The 18,869-nt window shown below is 38.5% G+C and overlaps 1 protein-coding gene and 1 pseudogene across 3 annotated transcripts in view; both read left to right on the plus strand.

Annotated features, from left to right (window-relative positions):
* Nucleotides 1–1,533, plus strand: part of LOC128659977 (resuscitation-promoting factor RpfA-like) — a 34,103-nt gene extending 32,570 nt beyond the window's left edge. For all 3 annotated transcript variants that reach the window (XM_053713571.1, XM_053713570.1, XM_053713572.1), the window contains exon 2: nucleotides 416–1,533. In XM_053713571.1, coding sequence (XP_053569546.1) covers nucleotides 559–1,296 — 738 coding nt within the window. In that variant the 5' untranslated portion in view covers nucleotides 416–558 and the 3' untranslated portion in view covers nucleotides 1,297–1,533. The remainder of the gene's footprint in view (nucleotides 1–415) is intronic.
* LOC128659980 (zinc finger protein 585A-like) overlaps nucleotides 1–17,364 on the plus strand; it is a 200,666-nt pseudogene extending 183,302 nt beyond the window's left edge.
* The last annotated feature ends 1,505 nt before the right edge of the window (nucleotides 17,365–18,869 follow it).

Raw genomic sequence — 18,869 nt, forward strand, 5'->3', positions numbered from 1 at the left:
TTCATGTATACAATGAGGAGCATGGAATTTGGCGTACTAACAAAGACATCTACAATTATACTTGACATTACTGCTACTTAACCAATGCAATTCATGATATGAGGTGGAATAGTGCAATATTATTATTATCGGTTATTTGTAGAGCGCCAACAGATTCCGCAGAGTCTCAGAGTAACACAGGACACAAGTCACATGTAGAGTTTTCATTGAATGGACACATAACTATTGTATGAAACACATCCCTGTATACTGCTCATATTTAAATCAATCAGAGAACTCTCAATGTGTACATGCATGTTATAACGTTTAACATGAGAATCAGTATAGGCCCTAGCATGTATCAATGTACATTGTATGCCCACATGGACATATATCTTATTGTACTAATCCCTCTCATCCTTTGACTCCTCCACAGAACCTCCTGTTACGAGGATACAAATATCCATGCCTCCACCACCACCAGTCTTCAGGTAACCGCAAGAACAGTATGCTCCCAGGCATGAGCATGGTTGGATGGCTCAGTTAAGGACTTGGGAGTGATGCCACCACCATTGCCATATGACCCCTGGCAAGATTCCTGGCCAGAGGAATAGCCTCCCTTTGGCTTTGAGGGGGAGCCAAGACAGCCACAAAGGGTCCATGTTTTTACCCCCCCCCCCCACAAGACAATCTCATGGCAGTCATGGATTTTACCCACAGACTATGTCACAAGAAGTGCCAATTGGACAGGCTGAGTTGTCACACACTGGTCATCAGTGGGACTATCAATCAACCATGAGAGCTCCACCATCCTCATCACGTGGACGAGCTCCACCATCTGCAGATGGAAATATAGCAGAAACTACAGCTGCACCTCAAGCACCATCAGATGCAGCTGAACTTGCACCACAAGAACCATTGGTTGCAGCTGAACCTGCCCCACAAGAACCAGCAGATGTAGCTGAACCTGCCCCACAAGAACCAGCAGATGTAGCTGAACCTGCCCCTCAAGAACCAGCAGATGTAGCTGAACCTGCCCCACAAGAACCAGCAGATGTAGCTGACCCTGCACCTCAAGCACCAGCAGATGCAGGTGACCCTGCCCCACAAGCAACTAGAAGCCCTGCTGCTCAAGAGCCTGTGGATGCATTGTATTCTCCCCTGGGTGAGGAATACATTGCACTCCAGAGGAGGCTCATAACAAGCCCCGAGAGCATGCAAAGAGGCCAAGAGAGGTTCTTCAGGAACCAAGAAAGGTTCATCATCGTTAAGTGCAAGTGTTCAGAACCAGTCACAGATTATGTGAATTCTGTCTGATACAAAGATGTAAATGGACAATAGATTGAGAGAACAAAATCAACTCTTGGGTGTGTTGGTTGAGCACTTTACACACCAGCAGGACACTGCCTCCAGCCTATCATCTGTGGCCAGCACACCAGCAGAAACACCAGAATCTTCTCAAACCAGGAGAACAAGGAAATCCACTACAGGCACCTCAGCTCCCTCATCCAAGAAGCAAAAAAAATAAATAATATTCTTATAGTTCACCATAAACCTTGTCCTCGGTTATTTACCATATAATTGTCATACACATCCATGTGAGGCAGTGGCGTATTTAGGTTTTGTGCTGCACTAGGCACTCAAAAATTCTGCTGCCCCCCCCCCCCCCCCCCCCAAGGTTTTAGGCCTTTTTTTCCCCTTAATATTTTTTCTGTTCTTCTAACCTATGGCTTATATTTTACTGTACTGGTCCTGGAATAAAATCTACATGCTTGTTAGAACACTGAGGGAACGGCACGCTAAATGAGGCACAGCAAGGAGGGACCAGCCAGATAGTCCCAAGACATTCATATAGTTTAAAATAAATGGTATATACTGTTTTATACAGCACACTGACACACTCAGTGTTAAATCACGCTGTTACCCAGCGAGCCATCTGAGAAAGCAGCAAGCGAAACGAGTCAGTTACTCAGTTGGTGAGCTGAGCTGGCTGGGTAGTAACAGCGTGATGTAACTGTGAGTGCGTCAGTGCACTGTATAACACAGACAGTATATACCTTTTAATCTATATGAAGTTCTGATTTTATTCCAGGACCAGTACAGTAAACTATAAGCCATAGGTTAGAAGAACAGGACTCAGCAAAACACTGTACTGTTTTTTGCTGTGTCCTGTTCTACAACTTATATTTTACTGTACTAAATGAAAAGCTATCGTTTTTTTCCTTGACTGCAGCAGCCACTATTAAAAGCATTGGTGTCAGGGGGGGGAGGGCGGTGGAGCTTGTTACCTTTGAAGATGCGTCCCACCCCCACGCTGAATTGCTTATCTTCAGCGATAGTTCCAGTCTAGCTCCACCTCCAGACAGATTAAACGATGTGCACATCATGAGCGCGCCTGGGACAATCAGCCTTAGTGAATGGTGCTTGGTTCCCTCCCAAATCTGCACCTGCCTTGTTGGTCTAGGCCATAATACGCCCCTGATGTGAGGTGTGTTTTATTACACTAATATTGTTAAAACATATAATATGACCTGTGTGGAAATGGCAATAAAAACAGGTAATAACATGTTTATGACATCCTTGTACTATAACTCACATCCACAATAGTTGTTTATGAAGGGTACATATAGTAATATTCACTTCCAAGATATAAATCAATGTATCTCACATCCAATATAAATTGAAACATGGGTATATAATACTGATGTTACTGGTAGGGTGTGCATTATCAGGTGTTTTAAGGCTGCAGGTGAGAGGTTGTGGTGTTTGTGATTGGTTTGACACAATTGCAGAAATTATCATATGAGCCATCCTAGGTTTAGCTTTCAACTAAGAATACCAAGATAACAAAGCAAAATTGGTGTTAGAATTAAATTTGAAAGTTGTTTGAAATGACATGCCCTATTTGAAACAAGAAGGTTTTCTTTGGACTTGACTGTCCCTTTATATATTTTGGCATCAATGCCAAGCTGTGTTGACATTAGAATAAATTACACTCCCAGTGGGTTCTAAAGAGATAAAGGTAATACAATTATGATTTCCCATTGTTCTCTCCAAGTATTGGTGATTGTTTTAAGAACAAATATAAAGTAAAGAAGCAAGTATATGTACACAGTGTGATAAAGTAATGAGATCTGATTATACTTACAAGCTCAATCCATTTGATTAGGTTGTGGCTTCAAAATACAAAATCAGCTATTTCAAATACACAAATAAACCTTAAAAAAATATCATAGTATACTGTCCCTTTAACTATTTGAGATGCTGCTTAAATGTATGTGTTTGTTAAGGCTTCCAGGGAGTTACGTTGCTCTTTTTGTCAGTGCAAGGGTTGCTGCGCCTGCAATGTGTGGCGAGATGAGAATGTAGTAGCTTTTTTTTAATTCTGCGTGCGTAAGTCCTTAAGCTATATATTGGATACCAAATTGCACGGCTGTTCTATGTTAATCTATGGGAAAAAAAAATCCGGCCGACGGGTGAAATATATGTACGTAACTTGTATGCTACGCCGTATATGTAATACCAAAATCGTGTAAAAACAGGCGGCGGAGGATTTTGCGGGCAATGCCGCATATGTGATCGAGTCCCTAGAGCCCAAATAAGCATTTTTACTCTGACCACAAAGATTAGAGCTGTCATTCCCTGCAGATTTACATTGCTGAGCTCCCCAGCAAAACAGAAACCCTATAGATGTGCATTCAAATAAATGTGTTATCCACCCTAATTTCACATAGATGATCCCAAAAAAGAGAAATACATAGAAAATCTACCTGTGAGAGTCCATGTGCATGGTCTAGGGAATAATTAGATCCGTACAATTGAGAAATCACTGGTCTGTACTTTTTAGTTTCCGTCATTGCCATAATAAATCTATAATATATTGTATATGTGTTCTGCTTGAGTTAACCCAGGTGTAGACCCTGTTGAGTAGTGTTAAGTGTACCTGAAACACAAACATTTCATGATTTAGGTAGAACATAAAATTTTATGCAGTTTACTTCTATTATCAAATTTCCTTATTTCCTTTATTCTCTTCGTATCATTTGTGAGCCAATGACAATCGGTATATATATATATATGCAGCCACCAATCAGCAGCTACAACCTAGGTTCTTTGCTCCCGAGCTTACCTAGATAAACCTTCAGCAAAGGATAACAAGAGAAGGAAGCAAATTAAATAATAGAAGTGAATGGAAAGTTGTTTAAAATGATATGCTCTGTCTAAATCATGAATGTCTAATGATGACTTTACTGTCCCTTTAATTACCATACAATTCTGCTATATACAGAGCAGCAGATGATGCATATAAGGGACACGTGAAACATTTCGGCTTTAACCCTTTAGCAGGCACAAAGGGTCCTCACTGGAACCATTTTTGTTTTACTAGAGAGTGGCCAAATTGTTGATACCCTACTGATCTGGAGCATTGAGGCCTAAGGCAGACTCTTCAATGAGAAGCGCTCAGCACCTCCCCCCCCCCCTGGTATCTTGTACGCTGGGTATACAGTGCTTTGACACTGCTAACATCACCAGCTGTGGTAAACATGGAGAAGCATATACTTCAGGAGTTGGGGAACTTACTTTTACAGCACTTTGTCCAATTTGAGGAGGAGTCACTTAAATCTATGCAGTCTGTCACTAACGAGGACTCATGTACCCAATTTACCGATGTGGCGTAGATGAGCGATACAGAGGTAGAAACTACTAGCCTGCCCCCCTAACCTACCGCTGCGCCGCTCTCTAATAGGGACAGACTCTGATGTTGCAGTACAGTCCTGCAGATGGGCGACACTAAAAGGTAGCGGTTCACCACATGCTGAGACCGGAGCTATTGCTGCAGCCTCTTACCATACCTCCACGCAGCAGCTGGTTATAGTTCTGGAAGGATTGCAGACCGGCGATGCATATGAAACAATGATGCGTCGCTCTAGCTCGCTGCCTATGCCCCTTACCAACTTACCCTTATATATTCAGCCTAAAACTCTACTGTAAAATGTGGAGATGGCATCAATAGATCCCAGGGCACTTCCTTCAGATATACAGCTTATAAGTGAGAAGCATCCTCTTATCTCTTTGCCTGCACTCTATACAGATGAGAGGGATACTATCTTACCTTTACCTCTGTCCTGGTACGGAGCGGCTAGATCCCTGAAACAGAATATAGGGTTCATGCATCGCTGGGCCATCTCACATTACACATAGCCAGCCTTGTTCAGCAGACAGTGTCAAGTCTTTATTTTGATTAGTGACAATCTCCTAACTAACGATAAAGTCTATTAGAGATATGATCCGGTTTGGCGGCTTGTGGTCAAGACCTTCAAAGAGATTAAGGCTAACATTTATTTGGTCTTTGTATTTTTGTACTTGTGTTATGGCCATCGAACTTGGTTGCAGCCCATCAGAATAGTTGGAGTAGGCTAATCCTCATGTCTGTACTTGATGAATAATATCTCTCCTTATATTCAGATTAAAACTTTTTTTGTTGTAAGGCTGTACCATATACTGGCTGAAATAATATATTACGTCTTTTTTATTGATATTTATATATCAGCAGTTTATTTTTGGTAATATCTGAGATCTTCTGTGTTCTTATGCTTTAATCCTAAACAAAGCCTGTTTCTTCAACCGTGGCTTTCAAGTAATATGTAGCCTCATATCCTGCTTAGATTTATTGAGTCACTGGGTCACTGAAGTAGTAATAGTAGTGTGTTACAACATAGTCCCAAAAATAACTTTATATAGCACAGTAAACGCTACTGAGACGTAGAATAAGTTCTTTTCACTGATTTGATCCTGAAATATTTTTAGAGTCTTCTTTACTGCAAGTTTAAGAGGGGTCAGAATATGTTATGATTTTTTATGATTTGTCTATAAAGTTTAACAACGTAAGGTACAGTCGTGTAAATAGTGGAAAGGGCAACAACTTAAATGACTATTTTCATGTCCTTCTGCCTGCGTCCGGGGTGGTAGGATGACGATCTTGATTTATAAACTACTATGCCCTGTCCTGTTACAAATTGAATTTAGGAGATTATTTAATTCTTAATACTCCCAGTTGTATACGGTAATCCCTATGTATACGGTAATGGCATATACTTTATATTTCTTGTGACACATCAAAGTACTCTGTCCTTCATATACCCATAGCCGCAAACCAAGACATGTCAGCAGAACTGATCACACAATCATTATAGTTCTTACTACCTACACGCACTAACTCCTTTCTGATCCTATTAAAGTAGAACTGATGTTTTTTTATGTAGGATAAATAAGTGGCACAACTCTATCAGGCTTCACATTACATATGAACCACTTAGGTTAATTTCTAATTTACCTGGTGCAAATTGAACCTAAGATACCTTTCTTACTTATTACATAATTGTCCACTATCCTAGAGCTGTTCATCACTCCCCTCTGGTCACGCATGCAAGTAAACCTTATGTTTATCTGCATACAAAAATCCTCTACCTAGATACTTTACAATCTCCTGAAATACAAGTTAAAAAACTCAACTTTATATAACCATAGTTTACCACCCCCTTAATGTTGCCTATCTCTAGCTTAAAGAGGTCTATCATAACCTCCTTTTGTTCTTGGGGACCTTTCACATTCTAATCAGAACATTTTATTCTATCATCTTGTTATCAGTATAACATAATACAAATAAAATGAGATCTCTCACTAGAGGCTCATGAGTAGTCTCCTTTTTTCTAGCATACCCACCGCTATTTTAAAATGCCTTATAAGCTTTGGAGGTCCATAAGTGGCCTCACCAGATGATCGGAGGGTTTAGAATTTTATCGGCATACTATAGAATAAAATAGTCAGAAGAAATATAATTTATCATAGAAAGATTAGAAAAGGAAGATTAGATAATACTGTTAGTTAACAAACAATAAAAGGGTCAGTTATTAGTATTGATGTATTCAGCTTTGTATCTCATATGTATCTAATCACATGTTAATATTATACATCTGCGTGCAACTAAGTTCGGATAAAATAATTCCCATCAATAAAAACATAAAATAATGCTGTATCCTGAGATATTTTAGGACACAACAGAAAAATCTCTCACATTTAAATAAACAGTTTGTTTCCTCCTAACTTATCCATATGATAATCACACCCTGAGCTGGAGCCAGGAACTCTGTATTCATGTGACACCAGAGGGGACAATCGACTTCTATATGAGAACAAAAGTCCAGGTGTGGCCCTCTCATTGTCTCCCAACTGACAAGTTGTACTCATTTGAGTCACACAGAGAAAGGTGACACTCCCACATTAGTATAAATATCTGTGTAACACTCAGTGATATCACAGGAGAAAACAGAGAGACTTCATACTTACAGAGTTTCTGTTAATATGGTAATATGCAAAACCTGACATAAATCTTTATTAACAGCCTCACGCTGTTGTGTTTTATATAATGATGAGAAAATATTGTTCTGTATTTTGTTCTAATTTCTATTAGCTGCACATGTTTATCATCAGAGTGTTTATCCCATTGATCTGTGACTGATTCTTGTTGGGACCATTGATATTCACAAATCTATAGAGAGGGGGTCTGGTGATTTGATATAGTCATGTGTATGGTAGATAGTGAGATATGGATATATATAGGTAGCAGGAAGTCATGGCACACTATAGCTAAATGTATCATAAAGGTTGAGTGGAAAGTGCTGTCAATAAGTAATTATAAGAAGAGATTTCTACAGCTGTGCAATGAGAAAAAAAAATAGAGTCCTCTTGGACGGGTAAATAGAGCTAGACATAAGGAAGGGGGGTATATGAGACAGCAATGACTTTTAGATCTGCATCAATGTATAGCCTACATAGATAGACTTCTCACAGCTAGCAAGCGTGGGCTACATTATGACATCATATAGTAATAGGAAGCTGGGGGGATGTGAGTATGATCTAATATATGGTTTAATTGGACCTCTGACTATTTTAATATTGAGACAGACCTTGCTGGCTGCTAAATAAGGTAGAGTTTAAACTATATGCAGATAAACTGATCGGATTGGAGAGAGAAAAGAAGCAATTTAAGCACACCTATCCCCCTACGTGGTCTTGATCAGACCTATTGGTCTTCATCGATACCATATTGAGAGGGGAAGCTGAGAATTGTATATTGCTAAGTTATGGGCTCATAGTAGAACCGGACTGTATTAGCAGTGTATATTTTATGTACGTTGGACTTCAAAGATCTCAGTAAGAAACATACATGATATACATGATATAAACTTATGAGGGTTTAATATATCTGGTAATTTATAACAGAAGAAATGAGGAATATGAGGGCATACAACCTCCCAGGTGATCTCTCTGTTATTACATCAGTCAGACCATGCGGTCATCACTAACACCATGTTAAGAGGGGTACGCTGAACATCTTATATTACCCAGTCATAGACTTTTAACAAATATAAAGTTAAGACCTACTCCAGACCACATTGGTAGTGCATATTCTATATACAGTAGGCAGCAAAAATTGTTAGCTTTCTCTGATCCATGTAGGAAAACATTTCATCCATAATAAACAAAGATGATAGGCATGTGAGATACATAGGGGAACTTAATAGTCAGAAATGGAATAATAAAGTCTCGTAATATGAAATACAAAAACATATTGTTGTCCATGGCTTTACATGTCCATTTAGTTTAATAGGTTAAGGTCCTTAATGTTCTTACTTTTGCCTCCCAAACTGCTCTCAGCGTAGAAGGGAAGCATGTTAAATTAGGGCAGGGGGGAATTTTCAGCCCATTCCAATGCGATAGTTTAGTACCTGGATAATTGGGAGAGTTTTTTCCTAGGAGCGAGGTGGCTTCGGGAGCCCTTTCAGCAAACTCGAACTTGAGGTAAGACAGTTGGGTTCCATTGGGAAAGAGTCCCGGAGTATACTCCTCATCATCATGTATTCACAGATAGCTGGTATTTGTCGGGAGACCCGGTAATTTGCAGAATCTCTGCTAATCAATTCGGTGGCTGGGCCAAGGGTGATGAGAAAATGCAGCCATACCTCTGTGTTTGGTATATCCAAGAGAATAGCTGCGATCTCAGGGGTTGCTGACAGTGTGTGCTCCAAGCTTGCTGTGGTTGATGATATTTCCATGTCAGCAGAACCACCGCAAGTTTCTTTCATTAGAGGAAAATTTTCTCCCATGCTTGCGCAGCTCCTGTTTGTTCCATCTGTTGGTTTGTTGATTTAAAGCTGGAATGTGGCAGTCTCAGGCACATATTCTTCCCTTGCTGTGATAGCCAGGCTGTTGGGCTAAGCTGCGTCAGTATATCCACTGTCTCCAAATGTAGAGTATCCTGGTTGCCAGTTTCCAGAGAGGAAGCTCTTTTCCCTTCTGTGGGGTAGTCCCCTCTCACCGTATCTGTGTCTGTCGGGTCGGAGTCCAAGTGGTCGGTGTCTTGTAAGCCGGTTGGCTTGTGGAGAGCTGGGTAAAAGATCACCACCATTCTTTCATCCAGTCTCTGGGCATGCAACTGTAGTATCGCTCACAATTGCATAAGAAAGAAAGCTTCCTCCATTTTCAGTTAGCATGTAGGGGATAGCGTAAACTTTAGCCTTAGTATGCTGCAAATATTTAGTCCTCTAAGCAATAGGGACAGTGCTAGCTTCAGAGGAAGGACTACGCACTTAGGCACAGCTTGTTGTGGGGACGGTGTTGAGGCTTCTGTGATAGGGGAAGGCCTCAGAATGAATAGCCCAGTACTGAGGGCACTTAAGCAACGTCAAGAATTAAAACCCTACATTTCAAATCAGGCTGTCCACAGACCAGTTTCTCCAATAGTTTGAATAATATATATCCAGTTTTAGCTTCACAATATTAGTGATTTTTGGAGATAACTTAAGGAGTTGAAGCTCAGTGCGACCATTAAGATGGCTGCCGCCCAGAAGTCCCCCCTATTACATTGTATTTTTATTATGCATCTGTGGTTTTGTAATTCTATATTTTATGGTCATTTTAAAGGGACACTGTACCCAAATTTTTTCTTTTGTAATTCAGAAAGAGCATGCAATTTTAAGCAACTTTCTAGTTTACTCCTATTATCAATTTTTCTTCGTTCTCTTGCTATCATTATTTGAAAAAGAAGGCATCTAAGCTTTTTTTTGGTTTCAGTACTCTGGGCAACACTTTTTTATTGGTGGATGAATTTATCCACCAATCAGCAAGGACAACCCAGATTGTTCACCAAAAATGGGCCGGCATCTAAACTTACATTCTTGCATTTCAAATAAAGATACCAAGAGAATTAAGAAAATTTGATAATAGGAGTAAATTAGAAAGTTGCTTAAAATTTCATGCTCAATCTGAATCACGAAAGAAAAATTTTGGGCACAGTGTCCCTTTAAATGGACTGAATTTGCCAAAATAACATCTCATTATATTATCACTCTATGTAAACACAATTTTCTTCTTAACTCTATCCAGGAAAACAATTGAAATTAACATTTTATTGCCTATTTATCCCACACACCCTTGCAGTGTGATTTTAAACAATTCAGTATTGACCAAGAGAAGTTAAAGGAATGTGGGTGAAGCACATGACAAGATGTCTGACAGTGATAATTAGTAGGAAGTACAATACCAATACTGCAGTATCTAAATTAACATATTTAAACAAATGATTTTTAACATTTCTTTCAGGAGAAAATATTGTTTCATATAAATGATAGAGAACAAAGTTATAATACGGTATATTTTTAACGTTGTGATGTGGCCCCACTTAAATAGATTTTCTACCATTATGTTGTATAGATCTGGGAAGATTAATATTTAAAGGGCAATTATAAAACCCACAGAGATATCTGTACTAAATGCTTGTGCTGAATCAACATCACATATGTAATAACCTAATCAGCTGATCTGTATCACATGAATTGTTATGCGTGACTTTAATTATACCGTACGTACAGTTAATCAGAACTATTATTTATTATCTGTCTAAACCATTTAATATACTTTTTACAGACACGGCAGAGCACAGAGAGATATTGAGTATTGATGTAACTGGAGTGAATAAAGGAACCTTCTTCCTGAGCACAGACATTGGAGCCTGTTATCAGCATGAACTCATATGTGTTAGGTGAGTAAAATAGATATTATACTGACTTTAATTACTGGGAAAATAAAATAGATCACTCATTAATCATATATAAACTATTATATGTATATCTGCATCTTTTAAGAACATTTGTGTCAGGAGGTAAAGAAAATACTACCCCCCTCTGTCTTTTTAGACAGATCATGTCCAACTACCTAACCTCACCCCCAGACCTATTTCATTACTCAGAACACCTGCAACTTCATCTTCCTCTGCCTTGACCTTGCTCATGGAACACCCATAACTACACTTATGCCTACCTTGTTCCCACAACTCCCCCAGTGTTCCCCACCCCAGAACCACAGCTGATTTGTGTGTTTAATTTTACAGTGACTACTATTATTATTATTATTATTATTTTTATTATTATTATTAAACTAATACAGTTTTTGGCTGTTTATATAAATCAAACAACCACACCCTCTCAAAACATCTCACACTTATCATTAGTCTGTGATGATTAAGGCATCATGTTCTCACCCAACTGGTTGAGCATGAGCCGGGCAGGGCTGTATTTGCAGTTGCTTGTGAAATGTTAAATGAGGATGGTGGATGCACCTCTCTTGCCCAGAATACAGATGTACTTGTTCCCTGGCTTAGAACATTATCCAGACGCACCTTGTTTAATGCGGCCCTATAACTTGTTGTCATCAGTAATTTAGGTTACTATGATGTAGTAATGTCTGCATTCGATGTCATCCTTTTTTAATATGTGATTACAGGTAAATAAATTTAAAAATACAAAAAGGAAGACATTTTTGAGTATAATTTTTTTTTAATTGAGATGGATTATATTATAAAGAATAAACATTATTTTTTTTCTTTATTCCATTTCTTTTTATGTAGACAAACATGTCAATAGTTCATATCCATCCTTCACTACAGGAAGCATTAGAATGATACCGCAAACTCCAGTCTTAGACACCAATGACTATTTACAAACATTGGGGATATCACAGCAGATATTTAATGGAGATGGTGAATTGTCAGGAACTGGGCAGCAATCATTATGTACAGAAAGTAATTTAGTCATCAAACAAGAGGACACCATTTATGCCTTATCTAGTGAAATTATTATCCCTGAGGATAAACCACACACAATTACTGAGTTTTCAAAACATATTAAAGAAGGGAAAAGTCTACAGTCTAGCCAAATAATTCATACAAAGGAGAAACCATTCAAATCTACAAAATGTGAGAAAAGCTTTAGATGGAAGTCTCTTTTCTACTAGAACACCACAAAATTCACACAGGTGAGAAACCATACGAATGTAATGAGTGCGGCAAATGTTTTACACAAATGAATCATCTGAAAATTCATGAAAAGAATCACACAGAAAAAAAGCCTTTCACATGTACAGAGTGTGGAAAAAGTTTTACAAAAAAGGGTCATCTGAAAACTCATGAAATGATTCACGCAGGGGAAAAGCCTTTCACATGTACAGAGTGTGGAAAAAGTTTTACACAAAAGAGTAGTCTGAAAACTCATGAAATGATTCACACAGGGGAAAAACATTTCACATGTACAGAGTGTGGAAAAGGTTTTACAAAAAAGAGAGATCTGAAAACTCATGAATGGATTCACACAGGGGAAAAGCCTTTCACATGTACAGAGTGTGGAAAAAGTTTTACAGAAATTAGTAATCTGAAAACTCATGAAAGGATTCACACAGGGGAAAAGCCTTTCACATGTTCAGAGTGTGGAAAACGTTTTACACAAAAAAGGAGTCTAAAATGTCATGAAAGGATTCACACAGGGGTAAAGCCTTTCACATGTACAGAGTGTGGAAAATGTTTTACAAAAAAGAGAGATCTGAAAACTCAAATGGATTCACACAGGGGAAAAGCCTTTCACATGTACAGAGTGTGGAAACAGTTTTACAGAAATGAGTCATCTGAAAAATCATGAAAGGATTCACACAGGGGAAACGCCTTTTACATGTACAGAGTGTGGAAAAAGTTTTACAAAAAAGAGGAGTCTGAAAACTCATGAAAGGATTCACACAGGGGAAAAACCTTTCACATGTACAGAGTGTGGAAAAAGTTTTACACAAATAAGTCCTCTGAAAATTCATGAAAGGATTCACACTGGAGAAAAACCTTTCACATGTACAGAGTGTGGAAAAAGTTTTACAGAAATGAGTAATCTGAAAACTCATGAAAGGATTCACACAGGGGAAAAACCTTTTACATGTGCAGAGTGTGGAAACAGTTTTACACAAAAGAGGAGTCTAAAATGTCATGAAAGGATTCACACATGAGAAAAGCCTTTCACATGTACAGAGTGGGGAAAAAGTTTTACAGAAATGAGTAATCTGAAAAATCATGAAAGGATTCACACAGGGGAAAAGCCTTTCACATGTACAGAGTGTGGAAAAAGGTTTACAGAAAAGAGGAGTCTGAAAACTCATGAAAGGATTCACACAGGGGAAAAGCCTTTCACATGTACAGAGTGTGGAAAAAGTTTTACAAAAAAGAGTTATCTGAAAAATCATGAAAGGATTCACAAGGGAAGAAACCTTTAAAATGTTTAGAAAGTAGGGTTGCTACCTTTTGCACAGCCGATTATCTGACACTTTGCAAATGGGCGTGGTTGAGGATGTGGTTTCAAACGATCTTAAAGGGACATTCCATCCAAATTTGGAATCCACGTGTATGCATTTCAGTTTTGAGTAGAAGCATTTTTGCAGTATACATGTATTGGAAAAAATACTTCTAATAAAAGTTATAGTGGTTTCAAAAGTGTATTTAAGTATGCACAGTGCACCAGCATTTTAAACACAACACTTCCTCAGAGAGCCTAAGGTGCTTTTACCATGTGGTAATGACTCAATTTGTTCATTGCTGATAGGATACAAGACTCACTGGTGCTATGAGCAGCTGCAGTGTTTAAAATGCTGGTGCACTGAGAATATCTAGTTATGCTTCACATGCACGTGCAGAGAAAGATATTATCACTAAAATAGTGATAACTTTTACTAGAAACATTTTTGCCAATGCATGTTTATTGCAAATGTTTCTATCCAAAGATGTAATTCATCTGTGTATTTAAATTTTCACCAGAGTGTCCCTTTAATAAAAAAAAAATATATATATATATATATATATATATATATATATATATATATATATTACCATTTTTTGGTCTGCCATTTAAGGTTTAAGTGTTTATAATGTTTAATTTAATACACACAGCAAAGATATATGAGAGAGAGATACTGTATATACAGTTTTGTAGACAGACTAACAGAAAGGTATATACATAAACAGATATATATATATATATATATATATATATATATATATATATATATATATATATATATATATATATATATATATATATATACACACATTGGTAGATACAGACATTTTAAACAGAGGGATAGAAAAGATAGGCATAAAGAGATAGACAGATATATAAATAGATACAGACTAGTAGATAGTTGATTACATATAAACAGACCAATATAGAGAGATAACAGACATAAAGATAACAGAGAGCAAGAAAAATAGACAGAGATAAATAGATAGAAAGACAGATAGGTATACAGAAAGATGAGCAGGAAGATTTAAACTGAACTTGATGACAAAATATTTTATATTAACAAAGAAATGCAGTAAAAACATTATGTAAATGCTGAGACATTTTTATTTATATTTTTGCTGATACATATTTTATTGTTCAGAATAAAGTATATAAGTAATGCAGATTCTAGTAAACAGACTAAGAACTACGGTGCCACTTAGAGGACCATTACTTCACTAGAGCTCCCTGGATGCTACACTGATCTGTGTAATGTTACACTAAATAGCCACTGACCTCTCTGCCACATCAGTTTATTGAGGCTCCCTGTGTGTGACAGATAACTGCTGTTCCAAGGTGCCTGCACATGGGTGAGTTTGGTCAGCTCAGAGTACCCTAAATTCCTGACCTCACAGTTGCCTTAGCTCCCTGTATACTTCCTGCTTGATGTATATGTAACGCCCCCCTTCCTCTTGCATACGGTCACACACAAAGTGTGAACAGATTTCTGATGATCTGTGTGCAGCCTACACTGTCCGGGTGGCAACCCTTTCTGGAACACGGACACATGACTCAAAATGATTTGAAACCTGGACTTTGCTGGTGAAACCCGGATGGGTGGCAACCCTATTAGAAAGTGGAAAAAAGGTTTTTATTGAAATCAGGTATCACAAAACACCAAATGTCACGAATACCAGACAGCCAAGGCTGCCCCCCCCCCCATGCCTGCCTGACTTCTTGTCACACCAGATTTGGCCCTTTCATGGCTATCGGGATCTTGCTGTCTCTTGCTATCTACTGTTTTGCCATCCTGTGCAAGGCGCAAGAGTTGACCGACTACCGCCTCACCCCCTCCTGTTCCTCAGATTTCGGCTACGGAGAACAACCGCGATCTCCAAGACCTTTTGTTTCATTCATTTGGTGATGAGTACTTTGTCAGAGAAGAGCTGGTCTCTGATCGGAAAAACCTTCCTGGGCTGGCCAGGCTCCTGGAACTTCCTGTCGGCCGCTGTGACAACAGACACCCGCCGAACCCCTCTCAGGCTGGCCGGGCTCCTGGAACTCCCGGTCGGCCACAGAACAGCAGGACACCTGCTGACTTTACCCCTGGTTGCACCAGCAGCCTTTTGCCCCAGAGCACTGCGCTTTTGGGAATTGGTAGCCCCTAGGGGAGCTCTTTGGGAACAATCCTACCCCCATATCTTCAACGGACTGTCTCTCCAGTCCCCAGTAACGAATCATGCTGCTTTTTGGACTGTGGCATCTGGGAACTGAGAGCTTTAAAATGACACCCTGGAAGGGCCACCGCTCCACTGGGATTATCCCAAAAACACCACCCCTGGGTACTGGGATTCTGTGGGAGTATGGCTGCTATGGAGGTGCCATCCTATCTGGAGGGGCAGGAATGGTGGGAAAATTGTGGGATTGTCTAGTGTCTTATCAACATGAGCTTTGTGTATAAAGGGAGTGTGTTTTCCAAAAAAAATCAGTTCTTGTTCCACCTGAATGTTAGTATGTCTAGTTATTTGGGTGGGCTCCTGCTAAATCACTTCTCTGCTACATAGTGGCCCTTCTCTGGCAGAGCTTCCTAGTCAGGGTTGTCAGAATCTGTCACAGGATGGGACCCTGAATACTGGTGCTGTCGGGCATCAGGGGTGGCTACAGGCTGTGGTCACTTGCCAGTTACATAGCTGCAGTCGGCAGGGAGGAATCAGGACCTGTTAGGCGGAGTTACCCAGCAGGGGTAGTCACAGGGTATCCGTCACACCAAATATTTACACACAAATAAACTTTATATACACAGTGTACAAACCTTTTTACAATTATCCTAAAGAGGACAAACTCTCTAAATAGAAGCATCAAAAAGAATGATATTGTAAATAATACTTTCCAAATCCCAGTTATAAAAGCCTCAGATTGGAAGTGCTCTCCTGCTGTCCTTTGTTCCTCTATATATGTGCACCTCAGTTTCTCTCATATAAATGTGATAGAATCCAAATGTCACACAGGAATATACAGATCTGTCCTCATACTGACCAGTTTACACAACCATTCACCACCAAAGCACCCCCAGTGTTAGTAGTTGTACTTTTGATTTACACAGAGGAGAAATAATTACATTTACAGAATAAAGGAGTCTTTATATGAATAGAGTGTTAGACAATTATATAAACAAGAACATCAGTCTCAAATGATTGACATCTGGGAGATATATTTAATGTGCACATTATGTGGATAAACCTTTTCTTATAGCAATAGATGCTTAGCATTGTACATGTTATATACCAGAGGAATTACTGAGGGGAAACTGATTTTATTTCATGAGACACAATATCAGTAACCGGTACATATGTGATCATAATCAGTTTAATTTAAATGGCTACTATAACCTACATGTATACTGTGTATGTAATATGTGTGTCATGTGATCATAATCAGTTTAATTTAAATGGCTACTATAACCTACATGTATACTGGGTATGTAATATGTGTGTCATGTTCTGTAACTTGATATTATGTCTGTTAGATGTTTTCATGTTAGTTAGAAGCCACAAGAACTGATAATAGCACATACTGTATATATAAAGGGAACATTATATGTCTGATAAATCCCTTTGTATCAAGAGCACAAGTGTTAGGTATATTTATAACATTGTGTGCATATATCATGTAATGCTGCTTTTTACTATATAATGATATACAATGTTTTTTCATGCAAATAAAAAGTGATTGTAATCCAGACCAGTATTTTGTGTTTTTTGTATAATTAAAAACACAATATCACAGAATAATTAGGAAAACATCATCAAATACAGAAGCCAAACCTGACAGTCAAAGTTAAATGCTGATAATTTAGATAGAGCAGGAATTTTACCCAACTAATTTGCTTTGGTATCCTTTGTTATAGAGTAAACCTAGGAGACTGATATTATATGAGCTTAGGGGTGTGCACGTGTATTTAGCACTCTGTGCAGCAGTGTTTGTAACTATGTATAACAGCTATAAATGTTGTTGCAAACTCTGCTGTCTGAAGATACGTGCACGCTCTTGAGTTCACCTAGGATTACTCTTTAACAAAGGATACTAAGAGAACTAAGCACAAATGATAATATAAGTAAATTGGAAAGTTTATTGAAATGTCATGTTCTATCCAATCCATTTAAGTTTAATTTTGACTTTACTGTCCCTTTAACAGTACATAAAACAATATCAAATTAACCCCCGACCTACACCAACCCAGATTAATAATCACCAGCAAGACTTTATATACAGACATTTTCTGTTACTTAAATCATACTTAAAGGGATAGGAAATTACACTTTCATGATTCAGATAAAATGTGTAATTTAATTTTATGATACTTTTAATTTCACTTCTGTTATCAAACTTATTTACTACTGAGAGCTGACTGGTGGCTACACACATGTGTCTCTTGTCATTGGCTCACCAGATATGCTCAGCTAGCTCCGAGTAGTACATTGCTGCTCTATAGCTGAGTTTGTAGGAGTTAAAGGGACAGTCTACACCTTGGTCATCTTAAAGTCTTACCTTAGATTAAGCTGCAATTAGCCTCCTGCACCACTTTCTATATCATGCAGAAGGAACAGTAAAAAAGTTATTTCAAAATAAATAATGGCTGCCAAGCTCAGCCCACTGATGACATCATGATCTGGGCTGCATCTAGGCACTCTGCTGAATAGCAATGGCAGTCTGTTAAATCCAACTAGTGAGCCTTTTGTGATTGGATGCCATATGCAGCCCAGATCATGATGTCATCAGTGGACTGAGCTTGGCAGCCATTTGAAAGTGGCCAGAAACAATATTCATTTTAAAATAACTTTTTTATGTGTAGGAGGCTATTTGCAGCTTAATCTAAGGTAAAACTTTAATATGACCAAGGTGTAGACTGTCCCTTTAAATAAATAGTTATATACAATCAGTGGTACAATAGCGCTGGTATTACGAGTTTGCCTGGGAGACTAAAAAGTGAGCGGTACACCCTATACCGACAAGATTCCTACTGCGATATGAAAGTTAGTAGTTATGAGTTTTACGTTACAAAGCTATACCATAAAACTCATAACTAAAATGTTAAGTACACTAACACCTATAAACTACCTATTAACCCCTAAACCGCTGCCCTCCCGAATCGCAAACAGTATTTAAATATTAACCCCTAATCTGCCGTCCGCCCACACTGCCGCTATAATAAACCTATTAACCACTAAACTGCATGCCCCCACA

The sequence above is a fragment of the Bombina bombina genome, chromosome 5 (assembly GCF_027579735.1).
Source record: "Bombina bombina isolate aBomBom1 chromosome 5, aBomBom1.pri, whole genome shotgun sequence".
Taxonomy (NCBI): domain Eukaryota; kingdom Metazoa; phylum Chordata; class Amphibia; order Anura; family Bombinatoridae; genus Bombina; species Bombina bombina.